The 22645-nt window shown below is 38.8% G+C and overlaps 5 protein-coding genes across 6 annotated transcripts; all 5 read right to left on the bottom strand.

Annotated features, from left to right (window-relative positions):
* Positions 1–374: 374 nt before the first annotated feature.
* LOC101308314 (probable glycosyltransferase At5g11130-like) lies at positions 375–2592 on the bottom strand. Its single transcript, XM_004287227.1, has 4 exons — positions 2231–2592; positions 1895–2049; positions 1380–1734; positions 375–1138 (listed from the first exon to the last, which is right to left on the bottom strand). Exons 1-4 carry the CDS (start codon positions 2537–2539, stop codon positions 479–481), a joined length of 1479 nt encoding a protein of 492 aa, XP_004287275.1. The 5' UTR covers positions 2540–2592; the 3' UTR covers positions 375–478.
* Positions 2593–3726: 1134 nt separating this feature from the next.
* On the bottom strand, positions 3727–5469 carry LOC101314508 (probable glycosyltransferase At5g20260-like). The gene is made up of 4 exons (XM_004288733.1): positions 5224–5469; positions 4961–5136; positions 4499–4862; positions 3727–4389 (listed from the first exon to the last, which is right to left on the bottom strand). Exons 1-4 carry the CDS (start codon positions 5467–5469, stop codon positions 3727–3729), a joined length of 1449 nt encoding a protein of 482 aa, XP_004288781.1.
* A 1588-nt stretch (positions 5470–7057) lies between these two features.
* On the bottom strand, positions 7058–8976 carry LOC101314221 (probable glycosyltransferase At5g20260-like). Its single transcript, XM_004288732.1, has 4 exons — positions 8716–8976; positions 8384–8541; positions 7909–8275; positions 7058–7750 (listed from the first exon to the last, which is right to left on the bottom strand). The coding sequence occupies exons 1-4, from the start codon at positions 8974–8976 to the stop codon at positions 7058–7060; spliced, it is 1479 nt and encodes a 492-aa protein (XP_004288780.1).
* A 1222-nt stretch (positions 8977–10198) lies between these two features.
* LOC101307823 (adiponectin receptor protein 1-like) lies at positions 10199–12746 on the bottom strand. 2 transcript variants are annotated; one of them, XM_004287225.1, is made up of 4 exons: positions 12087–12746; positions 11882–11974; positions 11269–11314; positions 10199–11171 (listed from the first exon to the last, which is right to left on the bottom strand). In XM_004287225.1, the coding sequence occupies exons 1-4, from the start codon at positions 12482–12484 to the stop codon at positions 10464–10466; spliced, it is 1245 nt and encodes a 414-aa protein (XP_004287273.1). In that variant the 5' UTR covers positions 12485–12746; the 3' UTR covers positions 10199–10463. The 2 variants fall into 2 exon arrangements, with proteins under 2 accessions (XP_004287273.1, XP_004287274.1); XM_004287226.1 differs by having other exon boundaries at positions 10199–11126.
* A 1324-nt stretch (positions 12747–14070) lies between these two features.
* LOC101307526 (probable sucrose-phosphate synthase 1-like) lies at positions 14071–20270 on the bottom strand. The gene is made up of 13 exons (XM_004287224.1): positions 19865–20270; positions 19680–19769; positions 19136–19377; positions 18847–18910; positions 18032–18730; positions 17685–17804; positions 17402–17533; positions 17078–17254; positions 16190–16243; positions 16022–16084; positions 14983–15921; positions 14680–14807; positions 14071–14567 (listed from the first exon to the last, which is right to left on the bottom strand). The coding sequence occupies exons 1-13, from the start codon at positions 20063–20065 to the stop codon at positions 14288–14290; spliced, it is 3189 nt and encodes a 1062-aa protein (XP_004287272.1). The 5' UTR covers positions 20066–20270; the 3' UTR covers positions 14071–14287.
* Between the last annotated feature and the right edge of the window lie 2375 nt (positions 20271–22645).

Genomic DNA, 22645 nt, shown 5'->3' with positions numbered 1-22645 from the left:
CACACAACTTGCACACACAAAGTACCAGAACATATGCACATTGCACCAATAACCTGAAAAACACAAGTCAAAACTGCACTCCCTAACATCCCATAAGCAAGAAATAATCTCAAATCAATCCTATCACCAACATGCCCTGCAAAATACATCCTAATAGTATATGCAGAGAGAAATGCAAGATCAAGTTCTCCAAGCCTGTGGGTGCCCTCATTCATACTGCCATGATACTTCTCCTCACATGCATACTGCCATGAATCCCAAAAACCCAGCCTGCAAATCATAATCAAAACTATGATTCAGTTCAAATTTCTTCTGGAATTCTTTCATCAGATACACTTGCATAATGACACAAAGTTTGAACTAATTCCTATACATAAGTTTGGATGATCTTCTACATGTTTTGTACTCGGAAAGAAAGTAACAAACCTGCTGTATAACAAAGAATAACACGAAGCACCATAGCCTAACTAAACTCTTATTAATGTGATAACTTGAGGTTAAGCCTTCTGATCCAAACCGAGTGGAGCACCATATGAATCGCGTCAAAGGGCTTAGCAGGCCGGTTGATCTCAAAATGCATTCTCACTTTCATCACCCTCCGCTGCATCTTCATGTACTGTTTATCTGAAACTCCCTTCAAGATGGTCTTGATTTCTGGTATTCTACTCGACGGGATAAACATCGAAAACTTGCTCCAATCGAGCACATCGTTAAAAGGCAATGTGTAATTGTCCGAAATGATCATCGGAACACATCCTGCTTGAAGCGATTCGATAATCCTAGGACTCGCCACTTCCCAACCGCTAGGGCACAAGCAAAACTTGCTTTGTTCCATCATCTTATTATAGTCGGGGACCTTCTCGTACACCAGAATTTCATCGTCCTTATTTTCCCAGTGTTCAAATAGCAATGGTCTTATGTCTCCATGAGCTTTACCGCCAGCGAAAAAGCCGAGTATTGAGCGGTTACTAGGGGGTTGGCCAAGGGTGAAAGAGTTGAGCTTCTCTTTGTCTAAAATGTTGTATTCTGGTACAGATATATCTCTCATCGGTTTGAATCCTTCAGAGGTGTTTGCATTGCATAGTACTCTCATGAAGTTCTCATAGAGCTCAGGATCATCTTTAGTAACTCCTGGTGCCTGAGAATACATTTCTGTTAGCCATCTGCTATATGGAACTAGAGAGCACATCACCAATATAAGAAAAATGAGTTGTATTAATTTGCCTAACGATTTACAGAAAAATTAAGGTTTGGCAAGTATGTATGAGCTAAAAATGGAAGATTTCAATGTAGGTTGATATATGTCCCTCATTATTAGATATTGAAGAACATCCACTCTAAACCTATAGAAGACATGGAGATTTGCTGTATATACTGACCCAATCATGACAAGAGAGCATAAAGTGATCGGCTCCTTTGCTTCTATTCCAGTGCGGGTACCTGTCTGCTATGAGATTGACGTAATCTTTGACGACTCGTACCATCCGACGACGATGCCAGTCGGTGACCGGCATGTAGATATACTTGACAATGTTAACCACACTTACAGGTATGAAATATGCATGAGCTTCATGATGATGCTGAGCCATGAACGGGCTTTTCCCATTTCCCATTTCGTCGATAAAATGACCTTCGATGGAGTATATGCAATCCATTGGCCCGACATGGGTCAAGGGAAGTTGCCCTTCCTTGTATGTCCATACCTTGAACCTCTTCATCATCTCGATATGACTCCTGAGAATTGAAGGTGAATGTGAGCACCAAAATTATGTTTCATAAAAAATCCACGTAATTTTAAAAACAAAATTGTGACCAGAATCCGATTAATTAGTACATTTCGATTTTAGATTTTAATTGCAACACGATTGAAGATGAAAGGTTGAAAGTACTAAACTGATGAAACGCATAAGCATTCCTGTATATGTTTCCCCTGGGAATGTATGATTCTTCTTTATCCGACGTATAATTCCGACTCCGGGCTGCTTTGTATATAGCTGCTCGTGCTTCAGCCAGACCTTCTTCTTTTTTCTCTAACACACTTTTTTCTTTCTAAACAAACAAAAACAAAAAAGAAACAATATTAAGAAAAAGAGAGTGACAGTATCTCGATCTATTATATGGTCGTAGTTTAAATGCGAAAAATAAATCGTAAAAAGAACTAGCTATATGAAAGAAATTAAAGGTATTATCGTTGCCAAGAAATAAGAAGTGGATGCATGATGAATCATACTTTTTTGATCGGAACCATTGGTGGAGGGCTGCCATCCATTGGTGGAGGGCTGCCAAGTTGCTGATTCTGTATAAAAATCTTCGGTGTCAAATCCTGCAGATCATTTAGAGCATCGGTTGCGGGTTTAAGGTTTATGATGGAAAGATTAGCAACTTGTGCCGGGATATTATTGAAGAAAATAACATCAGTGATATGGTAGTTCTGGTTTCGGAGTACGAGAGTGATCAAGTAGGTGGTGATCAGAAGGAGAAGAATAGTTGGTACAAGTATATATGAGGGAGCTCGGGATTTTAAGGTCAAGGTTACCATGGCAAACAAATGATGGAGTTTCTTTCAATCTCTGCTAGTCATTCTTCTTCTTCTTCTTTAATCTGTGGGAGAGTTTTTGGGAAGAGATGGAGAATATACATGATGGTATATATGGATATTAATTACTACCTGACAATGAAAGGTTTTATGGATGGATTTCGGAATCTGTACATACTTGCCTTTTCCATATCTGTTATAATTAATATTTGGATTTGCAATCCTGCTAATTAATGTTTTGAAGTAATTCCTATTTTGGATACATGATTCATGGTTGGATTTACAGGTTGTATTCGATAAATTATCTAAATCAAAATTCCTCTATTGATTTGCATACAAAACTTCCATTTGTGTTCATCGAAAAAACAAAACTTCCATTTGTTATTATTTTATAAAATCTTGGCTAATTTCTTTTTGTTGACCATGGGGTAAAACAAAATTTATGTTATTTTTATTTTTATAAGGAAGACAGTTGTGATAATGCATTTATTGGTATTTTGTAATTTTTAAAAGTTTGAGTGATAATGTATTCACTGTATTAGTGGAAATAATTAAGTCCTTTTGATTGAAACAGAAGAGAAATAATTATCAGTCAATTGCAAATGACGTTATTTTACAATTCCCACAGCAAGGCGCAACCAGAACTACATGCAACAAGCCAACAACCCGTTTATTCTGCCATCTTTCCTCCCCAACCTCTTAACAAGGAGCTTATTATTGCCATATATGGATTAGTTTGATTTCAAGAATACCATTGTGCGAAACAAATCATCATTTCACTTGCTCAGGAATCTAATGAAGCACATGAGGTTGACACAAAAGGCATAATCCCGGGCTCATTTTAGAAGAAATTTGCCACTTTCAATTCCAATAGCATCAAAAATGATCGATTTCTCATCATCTCATGTGGTGGCATTTGTATTGGATCACAATCTTCTTAAGTTTTGCTTATTCCCTGGCTATAATTTGCTTGAACTGCAAGTCGATCATTTATCCACTGGCATCATGTATTGCGTGCCATATGTCTTAATTTGTGCATCAATCCACTTTTAATATGTAAACGCAGCATTTTTAAGTGTACGTCTTATATGACGCAACGAGCTAATATTTTGCATTACTAAGGAAGTAGACTAAGCTATTTCTAAAAACAAGGAGAAAATTACGTACACATAAGTTCTTGTTCATCATGATCAAGTTTCAATCTTAAAATTAAGTCGTCTCAACCACACTGAATGAAGTACCATATGAATCACATCAAATGGCTTAGCCGGCTTGTTGAGTACAAAATGCCTCTGCACTTTTAGAACCCTCCTCTGCATCTTTAGGTACTCCTCATTTGGAATTGCTTGTAAGATGGTCTTGATTTCTGGTATTTTCGCGACAGGAACTTGTATCGAAAATTGGCTCCAATCAAGTACATCACTGAAGGGTAATGAGTAGTTGTCAGAAATTAACACCGGAACACAACCTGCATACAATGCCTCCACAACCCTCGGGCTTGCCACTTCAAAACCACTAGGGCATAAGCAAAACTTGCTTTGTCCCATTAATTTGGTGTAGTTCATGCCCTTGGGAAGCTTCTCGTGGACTCGAACTTCGTTATCTTTGTCCTTCCAATGCTCGAGCAAGATAGGTCGGATCGGTCCATGCACTCTTCCGGCAAAGAATGCCAGAATTTGACGATTGTTCGGAGCCTGACCCAGATTCGGGGGACCAAGCTTTCCGGTAGGTACAAATATTTCAGGTAGTGGAACATCTCTCTTAGGCTGGAACCCTTCAGAGGTGTTGGCATTGCACAACACTCTAATGAAGTTCCTGAAAAGCTCCGGTTTGCCTACTGAAATCTCCGGTGCCTGAATCATAATTAAGGAAAAACAGTGCGGGTTAATTTTTAAACCAACATCAATACAAGGATTGGCAAAACATTTCAAAAAACGTTTTGAAATGAAGCAACATATATACCCAATCGTGACATGAAGCCATGAAATGGTCGGCACCTTTGCTCCTATTCCAGTAGGGATACTTGTGTGCGACAACGCCAATGTAGTCCATGGCAATCTGTTGTAGACGATCACGGTGGTAGTCTTGTTTTTTAGTGATAGGCAAGTAAACATATTGAACAATGTTAGCTACACTAAATGGGAGGAAAAACATGTGTGCCTCATCAGGATGTGTAGCCCTAAATGGACTCCCCTCCCTTTCTATTTCATCTATGAAGTGCCCTTCAATGCCATATATATTATTCATAGGACCAAAATGAACCAAGGGTTGTTCTCCTTCCTCGTAGCTCCACATCTTGAACCTCTTCATCATTTCTAGGTGACTCCTAAAGATCATGCATAACTAATAATAATCAGAGCCAGAAATTAATTAACCCTTAATTATAAGAAATTAAGCATCTGAATTGGGTACGTAAAACTCAACTGGTGAAAAGCATAAGGGTTTTTGTAAATGCTTCCTCTTGGGATAAAACTCTCTTCTTTCTCCGATGAGTAGTTTTTCGACTGAATTGCTTCGAGAATCGATGCTCGTGCTTTAGCTAAATCTTCTTCAATTCTTTCCAAACTAGTCTTCTCCTGGTAAAATAAAAGTAACACGTACTGTTGTTAAGAAATAATATCAGTTACAACTAATTAAACTGAAATTTAAACTTGCATATATAATCTGCTCACTTTGGTACTGTTAACCCTGTGCCTAATCCTTCGGTACATGGAGCTGGTGAGAGCCTCATCTAAAGATGCTACCTGTGTCGACGATGGAGTTGAGTAGTTACTGCTCTTTTCTGGATTAGCGAAAGGTTCGGTGAAAGAGGACACTAGAGAAATACTGAGATAGTTTCCAGACGATAAAGGTGTGAAGATTAGGAGGAAGAACAGAAGACAAAACAAGGTAATCAACAAAAAAACGGCAGGGTAGCGAAAGCTTCCAGTCATGGCTAGTCTGGTTCGATCAGTTCTATATGAAACACGCTCACCGACTAACCCTCTTTAAGAAGCCAGAGAGGATGAGTCGGTTACTGAATGAGGAAGAAGAAGAAGATCATTAGCTGCATTTCCCTGACTTCTATGGCTTCGGTAATTGTATACATGCATATAGAATCTGACTTATATCATCGGTTTGCATATGAAATAATTGACTATGAAGATTGCTGCAGATATCGATGAAATTCTGAAATAAACTTATGATGAGTATATTGCAAGTTGTCAGAAATATACATCAATTTTCGCTATACATCATATGGATGGAAGTATACATTACCTCTTTCTTAAGATAAAAACTAAAAGATAATTAAGTGTTTTTACTTTGAGCTACGTGCGTTAGCTAATTATCGGATTCGATCTTCATCCACAGTGAAGATTGAACCATATATATGGACCATATGGGCGCGAGTTATTAGCAGTAAACTCTAATCCCAAAGGTATATATTTCGAGTTAGTCAAATTCGATCACTTGGATACTCTGATCAGGAATTGAGGTGAATTTCTTGGATCACAAACTTCTTGAGGTTGCTGCTTTTTGATTGAATTGAAAGTAATGTGCTGTTAAAAGTCCAACCAGATCAAGAAAACCCAGGCCATAAGAATATATAAAAACCAATGGATACTTATGGAAACTCCCAAAATGAAACTTGCATTGGTTTGTGCTTCATACTATCATTCATACAGGTCATGATGGGTGGACTTTCTTCTTTGTTTTGTTGTATACTTAAATGGATTATAGCTCGATGAGTGAAGTTAGAGTGAATTAAGTCGAATAACTATACTGTAAAGTAGGGATATGCAATATATATGTCACATGAGTGATATGTGTGATATAAGCAATCTTCCGAAACTGTGTGATACTGTGATATATGTAAACTAACCTTTTAATTAAATTGGTAAGTTTACGATCTATATATTAAGTAGACTGGTTTAATACAGATGTAAACTAATATCGTGCTTTGGTAAGTTTACGATCTATATATTAGCTTGATCTCAACTTCTCAAACTAGCTAGGTTACGACTATAGGCCGGGGAAGTACGTGGTGGATCTATTGCTATATGAAGTTATCCTCCATCGTATTGTAGAACTTTTGAAACTCACCCACACAATGGCAGAGTTAAGGAATGCATGTTCAGGGGGGCCATATAAAGAATTAGTATGGAACTTCTTCATCGAAAGTTGATAAATAAACTAGACGGTAAAGCTAATTGAAGAAACCATGGGGTGTCATGGCACCGTTTGATCTGGTTGTAGCTTCACCTATGCACCCACATCTTCATAACTAAGCTCATAGCTAGTGAAAATTAAAATGTAGGTGTACGTGATCGTCCCATGTAATAAGGTCCTTGACAATTCGATCCCAAATTTATATATACCACGAAACAAAAAAGATTATGGGATAAGGATTATGTTTTCTATCTCTTAAGCATGCATTGGTATAGATCTTTGAGAGCGTCTAGAACTAGCTGGTTAGCTATATATACAAACACAATTGTTAATACTAACCATGGATCACAAACTAAGGAACAAGGGGAAATTTTACACGCGTGAATTAATGTGTTCATCTCGGTCAAGTAGCTTAATGTTAATTCGTCTCAGCCACACTGAGTGAAGTATCATGTGAATCACATCAAAAGGCTTAGCCGGCTTGTTGAGTACAAAATGCCTCTGTACTTTCAAAACCCTTCTCTGCATCTTTAGGTACTCCTTATATGGAATCGCTTGTAAGATGGTCTTGATTTCTGGTATTTTCGCAACGGCAATGTTAACCGAAAATTGGCTCCAATTGAGGACATCGCTTAAGGGTAGTGTGTAGTTGTCAGATATTATCACCGGAACACACCCTGCGTAAATTGCCTCCACAACTCTTGGGGTTGCCACTTCAGTACCACTAGGGCACAAGCAAAACTTGCTATGTTCCATTAGTGCGGTGTAGTTCATGCTTTCGGGAACAGTCTCGTAGACTTGAACTTTGTTATCTTTGCCCTTCCAATGATGGAGCAAGATAGCTCGTATCAGTCCATGAGCACCACCGGCATAGAATGCCAGAGTCCGGCGACTGCGTGGGGATTGATGAGCCAGATTGGACGGGCCAGGCTCTCCAGATTGTAAAAAAACTTGAGGTAGTGAAACATCTCTTCTAGGTTCAAACCCTTCTGAGGTGTTGGCATTGCAAAGTACTCTAACAAAGTTCTTGTAAAGCTCCGAGTGACCTACTGAAATTTTCCGTCCCTGGTTGTGCATGAATTCCCAGATTCTTGTGGTTAACAGTTTGATACTTTAATTATGAGATTAAAGCTAGAGACTACATCAATTTTCTCATATTTTAGTTATGAAATTCTCAAAAAGACCAACACCAACAAGATTAACAAATGTGGCAACGTACGTACCCAGTCATGACATGAAACCATAAAATGGTCAGCACCATTGGTTCTATTCCAGTACGGGTACTTATGTGCCACGACGGTTACGTAGTCCATGACAATCTGTTGTAGGCGATTAGGGTGGTATTCCTCTCTAGTTATGATAGGCTCGTACACATAATCAACGATGAAGGCAACACTAAAAGGGAGGAAGAACATGTGTGCCTCATCAGGATGTTTAGCCCTAAATGGGATCTCCTCCCTCTCTATTTCATCTATGAAATAACCTTCCATATCATATTTCCTCTTATACATCGGACCCAAATGCACTAATGGACGTTCTCCTTCCTTGTAGCTCCAAATCTTGAACCTCTTGATCATCTCTATGTGGCTCCTGCAGATCATAATGCCATTATTTATCCTCTAATTCTCTTCTTTATAAAAAGATATAGAAAGATATTGATTCATATATATATGACTATATGTAGTTCCGATCCTTAACTGGTGAAACGCATAAGGATTTTTGTAAATGCTTCCTCTTGGGATAAAAGTCTCTTCTCTCTCTGAGGTATAGTTTTTAAACCGAATCGCATCGAGTATTGATGCTCTAGCTTTAGCTAAACCTTCTTCAAGTCTCTCCAAACTAGTCTTATTTTTGGCCTGGTCAGAAACGCAACACCAAATAAGTCAGGATTGAGAATATATGTATTAAGAATTTAAGACAACATTTTGTATCTCAAATCTCATCCCCAGTAATAGCTGATGAACTAATTAATAAGGCGATGCAAGAAAAGCACTACTAATTACGTACTGAAAATGGGATTATTTGCTCACTTTGGTACCATTAACGTCGTGCCTACTCCTTCGAATTGGATGCCTGGAGCCTGTGAGGAACTCATCTAAACAAACTTGCGGTGGGGTTATTGTGTAGTTGAAGTGATCTGGATTGATGAAAGGTGTACTAGTGAGAAAGGAAAGGAACGGAATGCTGATGAGATTGTTTTTGGTCAGTAAAGGTGCAAATATCAGGAGGAGGAGAACAAAAGCTAATATAATTAACAAATATAGTGCAGGGTATCGAAAGCTTCTGGTCATGGCTAATTTGGCTATTCAGCTCCGACCCCTAGATATCTATATCAAACACACACTGTATATCTGTATCTTATTATAGCTAGCTTATTGCATATAGCTAGCTTTAAGAAGCGAGAGTGGATCAGGAACTTTGGATGAGGAAGAAGATAAGCTGCTGATGATGATGATGATCATCAGAATGTGATTAAGCAGAAGGTAGCTAGCTGCATCTGATGGAGGAGAGAAACATAGGAATGTTTCATTGGTCGAAACAAAAAAGAAAGAAAATAGATGTACGAGAGACAATTAAGGAAATTGGATGGAGAGAACAAAACGATAATTAAGTCATCCATGCATGGCCGCTGATATAATTGAGCGTATTGGCTATAAAAGCTGTAAGCTGATTTCATTCATTCAAAAACAAGTTTGTAGAAAACCAAGTTAGACAGAGTTTAATTGAGAGACAGAAAGCCTCTCTTGTGAGTATTTATTTTGTAATCTCATTATTTTCATAGTGGAAGATATTGTTTCGTTTGTTATCTCATTCTGATTACATTTAAGAATGGGAAAAGCGGGATTCCTTTTGGGCCTGGTTGTTTTTTCTGCTTTATTTATTTTTCTGCTTTAATAATGTTGTCTAGATTTGCTTGCGGATCTAGGGTATTTCTATTCTAGTTTGACTTCAGTTTATTATTAGGATTGTTATGTGCTCCTAGCTAGATGTTTCATTCGGTACATGGTAGCCTAGGTGCTGGTTACTTGGTCACTTCAGAGCTTCAAGGAATGGTTGCGGCATAGAGATTGTTTAGGGCTGCTTAGGTAGTTTCGCATGGTTCATTTTTTACGTAATCCGCGAGGACGGATCGTGTTCATGTTGTATTCTTTCATTTGATTAATATAATGATTGACGTCCCCCTTTTAAAAAAAAAAAAAAATTGTGGGAAAAGTATTATGGGATAACCAATTATCCATTGATCTTGTATTAGGCGGTCTTATTTGCCATCTTTCCCGGTTATCTAATTCTGATGACACAAAGTGTGAAAAAAGTATCCTGGGATAACCAATTATCCATTGACCTTGTATTAGGTGGTCTTATTTGCCATCTTTCCCAGCAACATCGATCTTCCCTGATTTCTATGGCTGTAGTAATTGTCCAGGCATATAGTTCTTCTAGATATCGTGCATGGAACCCTCTTATGAATAACACAAACAAATTATAATACATATTTGAAATACACACACACACACATAACAGATACTAATCGATCTACGCAAAATGATTACACACAATATCCATAAGTAAAATGACCGAAAAGAAAAGGTTGCACTTTTTTTCTTCCCTGAAATTCTTCTGAAACATAATGACAGCCTCTAGCTTTCTTCTAAGGCTATCTTTTGAGACAAAAGCTTAGTTATACAACTTTCTCTCAACAAATGAATAATGCCCCTAATCATCATCATCATCTAAAGCACAGTTTGAAAAAAATGAACAAGTTGCTTCACTGTATATATTACAGAGTAATAGTAGTGTTGATGTCACACCCCAAGGTGCTTCGCCAGTCTAGCATTATAAGTATGGCAGCATAATGAGCCAAAGCACCCATCACCACCAAAATATGAAAAATCTGATGGCTGTGACCTGCCAAATCGAAGCACCCCGGCCTCCACCTCTCGGGAATTCGAGTGATGTAAAATCCAGTCCCTGTCAAGTAGAAAACCGCCATGGCAACCTCATAACCCAGAGTGATATCACGCTTCGGATTGCCCCAATTCACAATGCTGGCATGGACCGCCGGCACAACCCCAAACAACCCCAATGAAGCAAACAGAAGAGCTCGAAAGGTTCGAAATCTGGAGCTAGACAGCTTCGGGGAGAACAGTGTGATGATGGTGCAGAGTCCCATTAGTGTGATGCCGCCGAGGTAGATGACTTGCCAGCGCGGGTCGCATTGGAAGATGTAGTAAATCGGAGGGAAAAATGAGGTGATGATCATGGTGGTGATGCCTGCATAGTCTATGCGCAAGAGCAAGACGTTTAAGGGGTGAGAGTGGCATGAAAACAGATGACAAATGGTGCTCGAGAGAAGGCAGAACATAGAGCCAGATAAGAACACATAAAACGGCCATAGTGTCACGTTCAATCGATCACCGGGTAATGCAATGTTGTTCATTTCCTGAGATGTCAGTTCCTTCAAATCATGAACAAAGTTTGTTGTCTCCTGCTTATAAATTTTTAATATCAATTTTTTGAAATCAATAAGATGAGGAAGAGTAGTGACAATTCATAGGATTAGCTAGAAGCAGATGAGTTATTACCGCACTAAAATTATGGGAAACATTTGTAGCTGCACTAAATGTGGACCTGCATAGTATATCAAACACATACGAATCAGACATATATGAATGCTTGAGATCAAGCTTTTCCAACCTTAGCTTAATTTTCACTTGACATAATTGAACCTAGATACATCAGTTAATTAAGATTCCCATTCTATTGATTGCAATTGCAACTATGGCAATGAATCTTATTTAAATGTTGGTGCTAGTTTCTACTCAAGGAAATATGATATGAAGTATACGGTTTGTTATGATACAAACCTAACCTTGACGCAATGACGAATCAAAGTTGCAAAACATGTGAACACATCTTAGATATTCCCAAAGCTAAAGTAAACACTTTTAACACGGAAATGTGCCTCTTGAAACGCATGATTGAAACATACAGCATCAATCTTGAATACCAAGAAACACATACCGTTGAGCACCTACACTAGTTTTATCTACAATTCTATTAGTTAGTTTTGTATTCTGATCCTAAAATTTCATTGATCTTTCATAGTTTCTGTACATACAGTAGATAAATAGGAAGAAGAAGAAAAAAAAAACACAATTTTGGTAAAAAAGAATTAGAAATGCTCAAGAAACAAACCTGTTGAAGAAGCCAAGGAGATCCGATACCTGAGGCACTTCCCACAAATTCGCCATAGTCAAACCCACGAACAGAACAAACCCAATCAAATGCCTGCAAACAAGAATCAAATCGAACCTCTTAATCCATCAACACAAAATCAAGAAAGAAATCAAAAATTAAGAAGCAGAATTAACAATATCGATCAACGATGATCATCACATACGTCCAAATGTTGAGAGTTTCATTATGCCAACGGAAAACGCTGAAGAGAGCTTCGAGAATAGGCCAATCAGCTCGGTAATAATTCAAAATGAACTCGTTGTCCTTCATATATTCCGGCAACTCCCAATACGACAGCAGCTCGTATCGTTTCGACGACCCTCCAACGTTGTTGTTGTGTTTCCCTTTACCCTTCTTCTTCCTGTTCCTCTTCTTCTTGCTGGTCTCGTAATTAGAAACAGAAGAGGAGGACGACGAAGAAGACGACTGGTAATAGAAACTGTCGTCATGGTTTTGGGTTTGATGATCCAGTTTCGTAGCTCCGGCAGCATTGTTTGACCGTCGTTTTGATCTCTTCCTGAAACTTACAGCAGCTCCTCCTCCTCCTTCCCCGGGACTCATGATGATTTACGTTAAAAAAATCACAAGGAGGGTGCAAGAGGTGGAGGGGGCTAAGGATTTTCAGAGATAGAGATCGATCAAGAATAATACCAACGAAGAAGACGAAGTTGTGGATGAAGAGCTTAAATTGGGGTCGGTATTAATTTAGTACAGTTTGGAGGAGGAGGGCCATGTACAACTGCTCCAACCAACCATTTAAAGATGAGAGACTGACTCGTCTCTCTCTCTCTCTCTCTCTCTCTCTCTCTCTCTCTCCCTCTCTTCCTTCATTCATTTTTAACATGCATGCTGTGCTTATTTCTGCTTTCGTTTTTTTTTTTTTTTTTTTTTTTGGGTAGCTTACCCAAAACAAGGACTTATTATTATCGTTGGTTGAGCTTCGTGCCTAAAATTATTGATTGGGATTTTTGGTTTTGGGAGGGAGGGTTAGCTACATTTTCGTAATAAAGACGTACACACACACACCTAACTAACTCTCATCAAATTAATTAATCAAAGACACCCACTTTGTGGTCTTTTATACGTCAACGTTTTTGATCCCATGCATGCATCATGCATGGTTCTTACTTCTTAGCTTAAGTCACATCCAAACTTGTTCTTATTGATGAGAAGGAACGAATATGTGCGATCATAAAGTACGCACCGACTTGTGATCGCTTATTGTTGAATCTAAATCGAATAATTGAAAGTAAGTCTGCAATGCATGAGTGATTACAAATTTACAAATTCCGGTTCTATGCTCAAGTTACATCCAAACTTGAGCTTAGTGATCGAGATCGAGAAGACCCGAAATTATACGATAGCTTAGAATCCCATGAAACAATATTGGTAAACCAACTTTACCTCAAATGATCACGCAGAGACTATGCTGTTTTAGATATCAAAAGGAAATAGGTAGTTGTGAAATCCAGGGTCTCCGATACTCTGTTAGGTTAGGAAGCTCAGCCAACTATGAGAAGTTGAGAATCTTACACTACCATTAGTTGTTTATGGACTTGAAGATATGAACATGGTTTGGTTGCCCTTGAGAATACTTCAATGCTAGCGTTCCACGCTTCAAAGTCACAAAGCCTATCAGGTACACCACATAACACACCTATCAAAATATTGCTGTATCGATACATTAATGTATTAATATATCGTGACGGACTACCAAATATTGATGTATCGATATATTAATGTATTGTGGCCAAGTCCACCGTGTAAGTTTTATGATAGTGTTTTGTTCTTATTTCGGGTAACGTACCTATACAGGTCTGCATAATGTATTGTTAGTTCTCCCATGTGATACGTGACCCACACGAACAACCTAGCTTGATGAGGGTATGTACCGTGTAGCCTTTATTTCGAGCTACAGTCACCAGAGCGGCAGCACATACAGAAGAAGCCAATTTAAGAGCATAATGTTCAACTTTCATAAACCTATTCCATCGTCAATGCTGTCCTATTGTCACTATAATGGATGAAAACGTTACGTGGTGGACAATAGTCGACCATGTATGCGAGTTCTTAGCACCTTCCGGAGCTCCTTCACAGGGGGAACGGACGAAAATATGAACAATCCAAGATGCATGAGTCACACAGATGGGAGTGAAATTGGCTGTTTATTTCTAAACAAACGGCAACAAGCCATATTAGCAACAAAGGATTTGCTTCGGTAGAGATGGAAATATATGAATACAGGTATAGTGAGCCTTATGTGAGCCTTATGACTGAACCCCGCAGGGAAAGTTTAGAGGGCAAGGTTTCGTGATGGAGAAGAAAAAAAGAATGCTTATGAAGACAGTATAGGAATGCACAGATCTAGTTCTTGACAACCTCTAATTTCTCCAAGGCACCTCGGATATCATCGCTGCCGCAACCTTCAGTTGTCTGAACAATGTTGGGGCTGTCAGTTGCTAGGACATCGGACAGAGGGTAGTTTCGGTTTGTGTGGAGTTGACTGATTGCATTGCTGCCAACTCCCTTCAGCACTACACTTTTATGCAGCCCTCCAAGCAATCCTTCATAATCTGTATCTCCACATTCTCCAGCAACCACCACCATCTTTGATAAATCCACACCCCATCTTAGATATAAATACCTGAAGGATATGCAGGTTTTAGAAATCACGGTTCATGATCAACTAAACAAATGTATCGGAAAGTTCAAAGACCAGAGTTGTAAGCCTAGGCCCTTCACAGTGATTAGTGTACCTGAGGGCTTGGGAACGAGATGCCGCCACTGGAATCACATTCAGTCTGGTACCATTTTGACAGTAAATTACATGGCACCTCAAAGCTTGAATCCTCAGCACCTTCCGGAGCTCCTTCACAGGGGGAACCTAGAAAAATCGAAAACAATAAGTTCTATAGCGTACAGCCAACAGTACTATACGGTATCAGGAAATAGCTTTTAGAAACTACAGAACTTTATGTGCCTAATAAAACCCTCGATTTGAGATGCCACAAGCACAACATTACTTATACATGCCAAAGTTGAAGGTGGGGGACGTTTACCATGGCTGGCTTCTGGACTTTAAAAGCATAACAATAGTCGGTTGAAAGTTGTTCAGATGCAGTAACATTCTGTTCCTCACTCCCACCCTTCTTATCATTGATTGAAGTTGCCCAGCGTACCAATGTCTTCCTCAACCCTTCTCCACCCCAGCGATATTCAATGTGCGAGTGGTAATAAAAGTCGACCACAAATGGACGATCATCTGAATTAATAGATGGATAGTAGAGATCACTGCCACTGTTGCAAATAAACGCATCAAAATCATTAGGGCCCAAGCCCCCAGAGACCAGAAACGAGCGTATCTCAGTTATGGTCAAGGATGTTGACAATATGTATCCTATAGATTCTTCTGTCCTTTCCTTTTCTGTAGCCTCAAAAATCTTTTTAGTGGTGTCAATCAGATCTGAAATGGTATCACAATCCACACAAATGACAATAAGATGTTTCCTCCTCCTCAACACTGGGAACTTGCCACTACTGTTATGGTCTGCTTTCTCTGAGAAACCAGCTTTCCGTGTGTCCCTTGAAATACCCTTTGACCATGCCAAAACAGCACTCTCTATTTTATTCTTTCTATCAATACTTCCTTCAGATTCTAAAGAACTCTCATTCACACTAATTCCACTCTTTTCTCCATCCATTGAGAACTTCAAGTTCAAAGATAAATCCTGTATATCTCTCAAGGAATCACTTGGGGAATCCGATTCTGAAGATTCTGCTCCATCATCACTTCTTTGCCACTGTGGATGCCTTGCTTTGCAGCTGGCTATTCGGGATAGATAAGTCTTGCAGTGCGCAGGCCATGAGTATAGGTGAATGTTCTTCAACCCGTTCTGACGACATCTTGCCCAGAGATGTTTATCTGCAACAAGCTTCAGTAGAGCATCAGCAATAGACTGCTGATCATGGGGATCAACAAGAAGACCATTGTCAAGGACCTGCAGAAATAGTTGAGTAAGTTTTGGAAATTTTCAACAATTGCAAGTACAGTATGTATAAAACCTTCTATCAATGGTCATAACCAAAGAGTAGGTATACCTGTACAATATCAACAGGACCTCCATTTTTTGTGGCAACAATTGGTAAACCATAAGCAGCTGCCTGTACAACAACATAATAAAATTAAATGGTTTCCGAAAAACTAAAAATGAAATTGATTATAAACTAACTAATATGTCTATAACATCTGTTAAATATGATGAGCACCTCAATCAATGTTAGTCCAAATGGCTCAATGAAAGCTGGATTGATGAAAACACCCTGCACAAAAGGATCAGGATGAGATATTTAACCAGTAAAGGAAAAGGTAGTTCTACATGACACACTTGGAGACGAGCAGATAAGTAGGACTAATAACAAACCAAATACATAGGCTCACATTATTAAATACCAGAAGCAGTTGTCAAAAATATGGTATTAGAACATCTCCCATCATTTCTCAGGTAACAGCCAGAGGAGCAAAACTTTCATCAGGTTTAGTACAATAAGAAAAATAGAACTGAATGTAAACAATGTCGAACTCTAGAAATCAACAGTGACATCAGCGGAAATGTGTTGAGATATATATCCCACGTCGGGAATATGGGACCTTGCCTGTGGGTTAATAAGGGTTTGGGCCACTCCACCCATTGCCAATTGGTTTTAGATGTGAACCCCAGATTACTTTATCATGGTATCAGAGCGGGTTACCCACGTCCACGTGTGAAGCCCAATGGCCACACGAACTCCACGTCACCCAAATGTTGTCCACGTGTTAGGCTTTAAGATTCGCCACACGTGCAGGGGCGTGTTGAGATATATATCCCACATCGGGAATATAGGACCTTGCCTGTGGGTTAATAAGGGTTTGGGCCACTCCACCCATTGCCAATTGGTTTTGGATGTGAACCCCAAATTACTTTATCAAAATGGAAGCTTAGGGGGAAAATAAAACCCTAGGCAATAGAAAGAAACAAGCAAAGTTGAAAAACAGATGCATGTGAAATAATCCACACATAGAAAAAGTAATTACGTAAATTTAAGCAACACAAAATGATCTTAGTGAAAGCTTTCTAGTAGGTTTCACTTTTTCTTATATATAGGTCACATGAATACCTTTGTCTTTGCTGCGAGACGATATATCTCAGGAACATCAGACTGCTTGTGGTGTTTGGGGTAAGCAACTTGCCCATACAAATCATGTTTGTCAATGAGCTTGAGAACTGAGAGAAGAACAGAAGCACTTGTGCTTGACATGTCATCAATTCCATCTCGATTTCCCATAATTAATGTCTGCGGAGTATAGAGAGAAAAAAGCAACGGTCAAGAAATGGAATAGGCTGAAAAAAAGAAAAAAGAAAAAAAAGACCAATAATACTGGTCAGATAAATCACACACACACGCACAATGAAGAAGAAACCACAAGAATTCCTAACTTACAAGGTTAGCAAGCTCTCTTAATGGACGACATTCTCCAAATGCTTTGACCAAAGTTGTGATGTTCTTTTTTGGATCTGGTCTAGCAAGAGCAAGAATCATAGGCTTTCGGGGATTGGTAAAGAAGCGCATTATCTGTGTTACAACAAACAAAGATCAGCATCCAGTCAATGCATAACACGTGAAAACATAATTTGTGACCCAGAATTTAAAACTTGCTTTGAAATTACTTATCAGCTATCTTTCTGGGAACCACCATAGTAGATGTGAAAAGAATAAATAATACCTCAGTCCAAATAGGTGGGTCTGCAGGAGTAGGATGATGGTCTTCACTTGTGTCTGATTCACCATCCATATCACCATCCAGTGGAACAATATGATGGAACTCCATTCCAGGAGGAATTACCTGCAGAGAACTACACAATTGTAAGGTCTTACTCATATCATAGAGCTAGCAAGTAAATTAACAGAAACCAGCATGCATTCCAAAGAGAGGAACTCATGAATATATAGACTCTTCAAAAAATTGCTGATCAGGGTGAAAAACGAAATCATATCCATCTCAATCTGGACAAGCATTTCAAGTTGTCCCTTAGGTTGGTTGCACAATGAAAAAGGAACCTCAGTACTTACCACCATGCGGGGCATGAACCTGCCATAACAGCTCACATTACGCCTGATCCTGGCTCGTATTTTTCGCTCCAGTATAGGATCGAATCCATCATACAAGCGCCATTGCTCGTCAATCTCCTGTCTAGTGCTGGTAATAACTATTTCAGAGGCATCAAGGGATAACTCCTCGGCTTCTATACGACGCATTATTTTGTATGTGGCATTTATTTCATCCCTTGATTGACGGCCTTGTTTTAGAAGTTGCTCCAACTTATCTCTGCCAAGTGAGTGGCCAGTGAAAAGCATCGGTACATTTAAAGCACCAGATAGGAGGGCAGCAGAGTCACCTGCATCTGCATAGTGCCCATGGATGGCAACTGGCCAAATTGGCTTCCCACCACCAACTTGTTCACCCAAAACTTTGGACATTTGTATTACATGGTTCAATGCACCATCAACAAATTCGGGAATGTGTGGCCAGAGGTTCTCTTTTGGGATGTATTGATCTTTGGGACCAAATGGTATACGAATGATGTAAGAACCACTGCTCTCTCCTGTCTCTTCCTCGAAACCTTCTGCACTTAATGGAGTTAGCATCTCTGTGGGCTCTCCATAACTCCAATCTACGTCAGGTGATGACACTTGTCTAGTTAGCAGATCAACTCGATACACTCCTGGCATGCTACCCAAAGCCCTTGCAAGTTCCACTACATATTTAACCTATAAAGAACATATAAACCCAAGATTCAGGAAACTGGAGGTGATTATATTATCAAACAATGAAGATGTAATGCACTTAATTAACATCAATTTAAACACTAACAACCAACTATTACCTGGCCACCAGTATCAGAGTCACGACCGAGCTCCATATTTTCACCCCGGATTAGACCATGAAGACTGCAATTGCATAATATTTGTCAGGAAAACTAAAAATAGAAAACTCAAAATGCAGAAGCAAATATCATATTTGTCACCATCAGGCCAAATTCAGTTTCTTATGAAGTTCCCTGGGCAGCCAGGCAAACTATCATTTCAATGCTTCTATGACATACTGTAGGCGTGACTGAATTAAACACTACTAGGTGTACTATGCTACACAAACCACGCTGAAGTTATGTTCACCTTATTAAGACGATATATAACTTCTTCCCCTTTTGCTGACTTATAAAAGTCTCCATTGCGTCAACTGAGTTAATCCTCGGCAGCCTGCCTCTGACACTATCACCATGAGTCGATACATCCGTCACTACATCTCCCTTCTCTCCCTCAGATAAGTCCTCCGACATATCAGCAGTAGCTTCCCTGCGTCCCCTTTCTCTTTCTAGACGCCGCTTCGTCATCCTCTGAGCTTCCTTTTCCTCAAGCTGCCGAACAACAAAGCGTAAGCACACGAATCATGATTCAACCAAAACGATCACATCCTGAACTCTCTTTATTTTCAAATCTAACCGTAATCATCACACATTACACTAGCTTGTCAGCATTCTATCAAAAGCAGTAACAATCCAATTCAATTTCTAACAGTAAATAAGATCTCCGATCAAGTTTTGACCTCCTTCACACAAAAAATTAACAATCTTTAGATCATGCACTGCTCTGAATCAAAGCCAAAAACTATTCGAAAACCAATACATCTCAAAAAAATTAAGAAAAATTACAATCGAACCTGCTTCTTCTGGCGAGCCAAGTTCCAAATCCGCCAGCACAGATTCTCCAACCTGGTGTTCCTCTCCTGCGGACTCCTCGTCGCCGCGGCCTGAAATTACCAAAACGCCACCGCCACCACCACAAGCTCAGCAAATCGAATCTTCCAGAATTCACTAGAACAAAAACGAAGCAAGAACTACTTACGCGAACCCAAGAGCGATGGAGATCGGTCTCATCGAAGCCGGTGATGACCTCCTCGACGAAGTACCTCGTCGGACTGAAGTGACCTCTCTCCCGGAGCAGCAGCGAGGACTTGGCGTCGTCGACTAGGCCGGGGCCGACGTCGAGAATCGCCTCCAGGTAACTGTTTATCCAGTCGTTACCGGTTCTGGTACCCTCCGGCATCGTCGGAGCTCGAATTCAGACCAAATCTTGGCCTGAGTGTATGATCGGTGTTGGCTGATTATATGAGAATTTGGATGTAGAAAAAAAAAGAGAGGAGCTCTCTGGAGTGTGGGAGAGTGAAAATGAAGAACAAGAAGAGGAGGGGTCTGATTTATGCATGTGATTGTGGGGTGGTGGCGGTTTTGCGCCTGAAACGGTTAATAGTCAAGTTTTTACCTCTCTGTCAAATTAGTCATAAAGCTTGACTACTTTTAAGACCCTGGTTATCTATCTATGGTTAAAATATAAATTTTTATAACAATTCATATATTTGATTATTATGTTTCTATATTATTTTTCTAATCCTGATCATCTATGTATGTATATGAAGATACATGCCGTGTACTAAAGATGCTGATAATGAGGAATTTAAGCTCTACTTTTTTAATAACAGAAAAAAGTAAAACTTATTCCCTTGAGGTTCTTTCAAATTATTCTGATTTTTCTTCAACTTGGGTTAGAGAGATTCTCTTAATGAAAGAAACGATAATGATGTTTTAGATGTGATGAGTGGATTTTATAAGAATAGAAAGATGCTAACCACAATATCTAAAATGTCGGGAAATGAATCTTTAAAGAAAATATGAAAAGGCTGCGTTGCGATAGACATTACATTTTGAGAATTTAAACCATTCGAGAAACACTTGGCATGTATGTAATGTTTTAAGGAAATTGCATTTTAGTTTTCAACTGTTTTACGTGTTTAGTCAGTTTAGTTTACCATACACTCGTCATTCCAAAGAAAATTGATTCACTTGCATGTGTTTTCCCTTCCTTGAAGTGCACATTTGCACTATTGATAATAGAAAAAAGCTTCAAATTTGGAAAAAAAAAAACCTTCCTTATCAAACTATTGCAAATCGTAAACGCCTTATCTCTGTCGTTTCCACCCTAGTTTTAACGTCGAATTGCATGTATCGACTTATATATGCAAATTAGAGCGGTTGAATAATAGTTCTAATTGAACTGCTCCACCATTCATGGGATCAAACTGCTGCTGTCATATCTGATACCACCATATGCATTCCTTATTTTTCTCTACCGTAATCTTATATATTTCTGATTTTGGTTTATTTTTTCTATTTGTTTTACCATAGTACCCTTCCAACATATTTTATTTTTATTTTTTATATTTACTGTGTTTCTACACCAAATGGGTTATTTGAGGAAATCAAAAAATTAGTGAAGTCTTACACTAAAACACCAAAAAGGCGTTGGTTTTCTAACAGTAGAGATAATAGAAGTTGCTTAGATTTTCATTTTTAGTATTGTACAAACTTTTAATAACAGTTACTTCGTAGAATATGGTAAAATTTGGTAAGATGTTAGTTTCAATTAGAGGTGGCAAGGTAAATGCTATTAGGTAGTAGTGTACTGGTAATACTAGTATTTGGGAGGGTAGTTTGGTTCAAAAGGCTTTTGGTCCGGACAAGTGGCAGGAAACTGTGGAGAGTAGACGCTTTCTTTCTTGTACAATCGCGTGTGTGGATCACACGTCGACTAATGATGAAATCATGAAATGATTGAGTAAAAAAGCGGAAGAGCTTTAAAATCAATCAATTGAAAATACCCGACATCTGGGGGAATCTTCGGGTAATATGCTTGCGACCTGTGGGCTGTGGTTTCACAACTATACTGTCTCGCTTAATTTCATTGTTTAATCCCTCTCTCTATTTTCCCTTTCAAGATTACCATGGCCAAGATTGCGCATTTAGTTGAACCCGATTTCGATGATAAGAGCTGGTCATCTTAAAGTGAACACAACTAATAAACATAGGACATGTGTTCATTTTAAAATGTTTGGCTGTAATTTAGGACATAACATGAGGGTTTTGAGTATTTGACATGTTTGTTTATAATTATTATTAACACTTGTTTATTTCTCATTAGTGTTTGTCATGACCATAGTTGGTCACCCAAGTTATTTCCCATTTAGTCACTGTCAAAAAACTAATTACAGAGGATGATGATTCTTAATAATACGATAATAATTCATATTAGAGCTCTAGGAGTTAGTCGAGATTTGAGAAAGCGAAATAGAGTGAAAAATTCAGTTAAAATCAGACTAAATCAGAATGTGATTCTTTTTGACATGACTAAAACACATCAAGTATCTTGTTAGCCGTATTTTGTACTTAAAGTTCATTCATTCCGCACAAAAACAAAACAAACTCAAGCTCATTTCGAATAAATCATATCAAGGTGCTCACATAGAATCCGAAGATGTATTTTAAATTTTCTAAGCAAAAGCCACAAATCAATGGCGCTAGGCAAAGCTTAGTGCTCAATGAATATAATTATCATCAAAAGACGAATCTTTCTATCCTTTCATCATCTAAACAGATGTTAACCACCAATTGGAACACCACACATAATCCCAGACATCTACGATTCTGTTGTATTATTATATAATTTCATATAACAATATTTGAGTGAAGAATATATGAATGAATTGAGTCACCTATTTCAGTGGCATCATCTTTCTTGGCTTGACATCTCCAACCAAGATAACCAAATATAATTGCTTAGAATCCCAGAAGA

The sequence above is a fragment of the Fragaria vesca genome, linkage group LG1 (assembly GCF_000184155.1).
Source record: "Fragaria vesca subsp. vesca linkage group LG1, FraVesHawaii_1.0, whole genome shotgun sequence".
NCBI lineage: Eukaryota > Viridiplantae > Streptophyta > Magnoliopsida > Rosales > Rosaceae > Fragaria > Fragaria vesca.
The sequence above is the reverse complement of the archived record's forward strand: the minus strand, read 5'-3'. Positions and strand labels throughout refer to the sequence as shown.

What these genes read in the sequence shown, in the direction of transcription:
- LOC101307526 (XM_004287224.1), bottom strand. Translation starts at nt 20,065, where the DNA reads ATGCCGGAGGGTACCAGAACCGGTAACGACTGGATAAACAGTTACCTG. An exon ending in TTATATATCGTCTTAATAAG is followed by an intron (nt 18,911 to 19,135) that starts GTGAACATAACT and finishes ATGCAATTGCAG; the next exon opens with TCTTCATGGTCTAATCCGGG. An exon ending in GTCCTGTTGATATTGTACAG is followed by an intron (nt 15,922 to 16,021) that starts GTATACCTACTC and finishes CTATTTCTGCAG; the next exon opens with GTCCTTGACAATGGTCTTCT.
- LOC101314221 (XM_004288732.1), bottom strand. Translation starts at nt 8,976, where the DNA reads ATGACCAGAAGCTTTCGATACCCTGCACTATATTTGTTAATTATATTA. An exon ending in AATCCTTATGCGTTTCACCA is followed by an intron (nt 8,276 to 8,383) that starts GTTAAGGATCGG and finishes TATGATCTGCAG; the next exon opens with GAGCCACATAGAGATGATCA. An exon ending in TGGTTTCATGTCATGACTGG is followed by an intron (nt 7,751 to 7,908) that starts GTACGTACGTTG and finishes ATGCACAACCAG; the next exon opens with GGACGGAAAATTTCAGTAGG.
- LOC101308314 (XM_004287227.1), bottom strand. Translation starts at nt 2,539, where the DNA reads ATGGTAACCTTGACCTTAAAATCCCGAGCTCCCTCATATATACTTGTA. An exon ending in CAATGGTTCCGATCAAAAAA is followed by an intron (nt 2,050 to 2,230) that starts GTATGATTCATC and finishes TTGTTTGTTTAG; the next exon opens with AAAGAAAAAAGTGTGTTAGA. An exon ending in AATGCTTATGCGTTTCATCA is followed by an intron (nt 1,735 to 1,894) that starts GTTTAGTACTTT and finishes TTCAATTCTCAG; the next exon opens with GAGTCATATCGAGATGATGA.
- LOC101314508 (XM_004288733.1), bottom strand. Translation starts at nt 5,469, where the DNA reads ATGACTGGAAGCTTTCGCTACCCTGCCGTTTTTTTGTTGATTACCTTG. An exon ending in ACCGAAGGATTAGGCACAGG is followed by an intron (nt 5,137 to 5,223) that starts GTTAACAGTACC and finishes TCTTAACAACAG; the next exon opens with TACGTGTTACTTTTATTTTA. An exon ending in AACCCTTATGCTTTTCACCA is followed by an intron (nt 4,863 to 4,960) that starts GTTGAGTTTTAC and finishes CATGATCTTTAG; the next exon opens with GAGTCACCTAGAAATGATGA.
- LOC101307823 (XM_004287225.1), bottom strand. Translation starts at nt 12,484, where the DNA reads ATGAGTCCCGGGGAAGGAGGAGGAGGAGCTGCTGTAAGTTTCAGGAAG. An exon ending in CTCCTTGGCTTCTTCAACAG is followed by an intron (nt 11,315 to 11,881) that starts GTTTGTTTCTTG and finishes TATACTATGCAG; the next exon opens with GTCCACATTTAGTGCAGCTA. An exon ending in TTTCCCATAATTTTAGTGCG is followed by an intron (nt 11,172 to 11,268) that starts GTAATAACTCAT and finishes ATTTATAAGCAG; the next exon opens with GAGACAACAAACTTTGTTCA.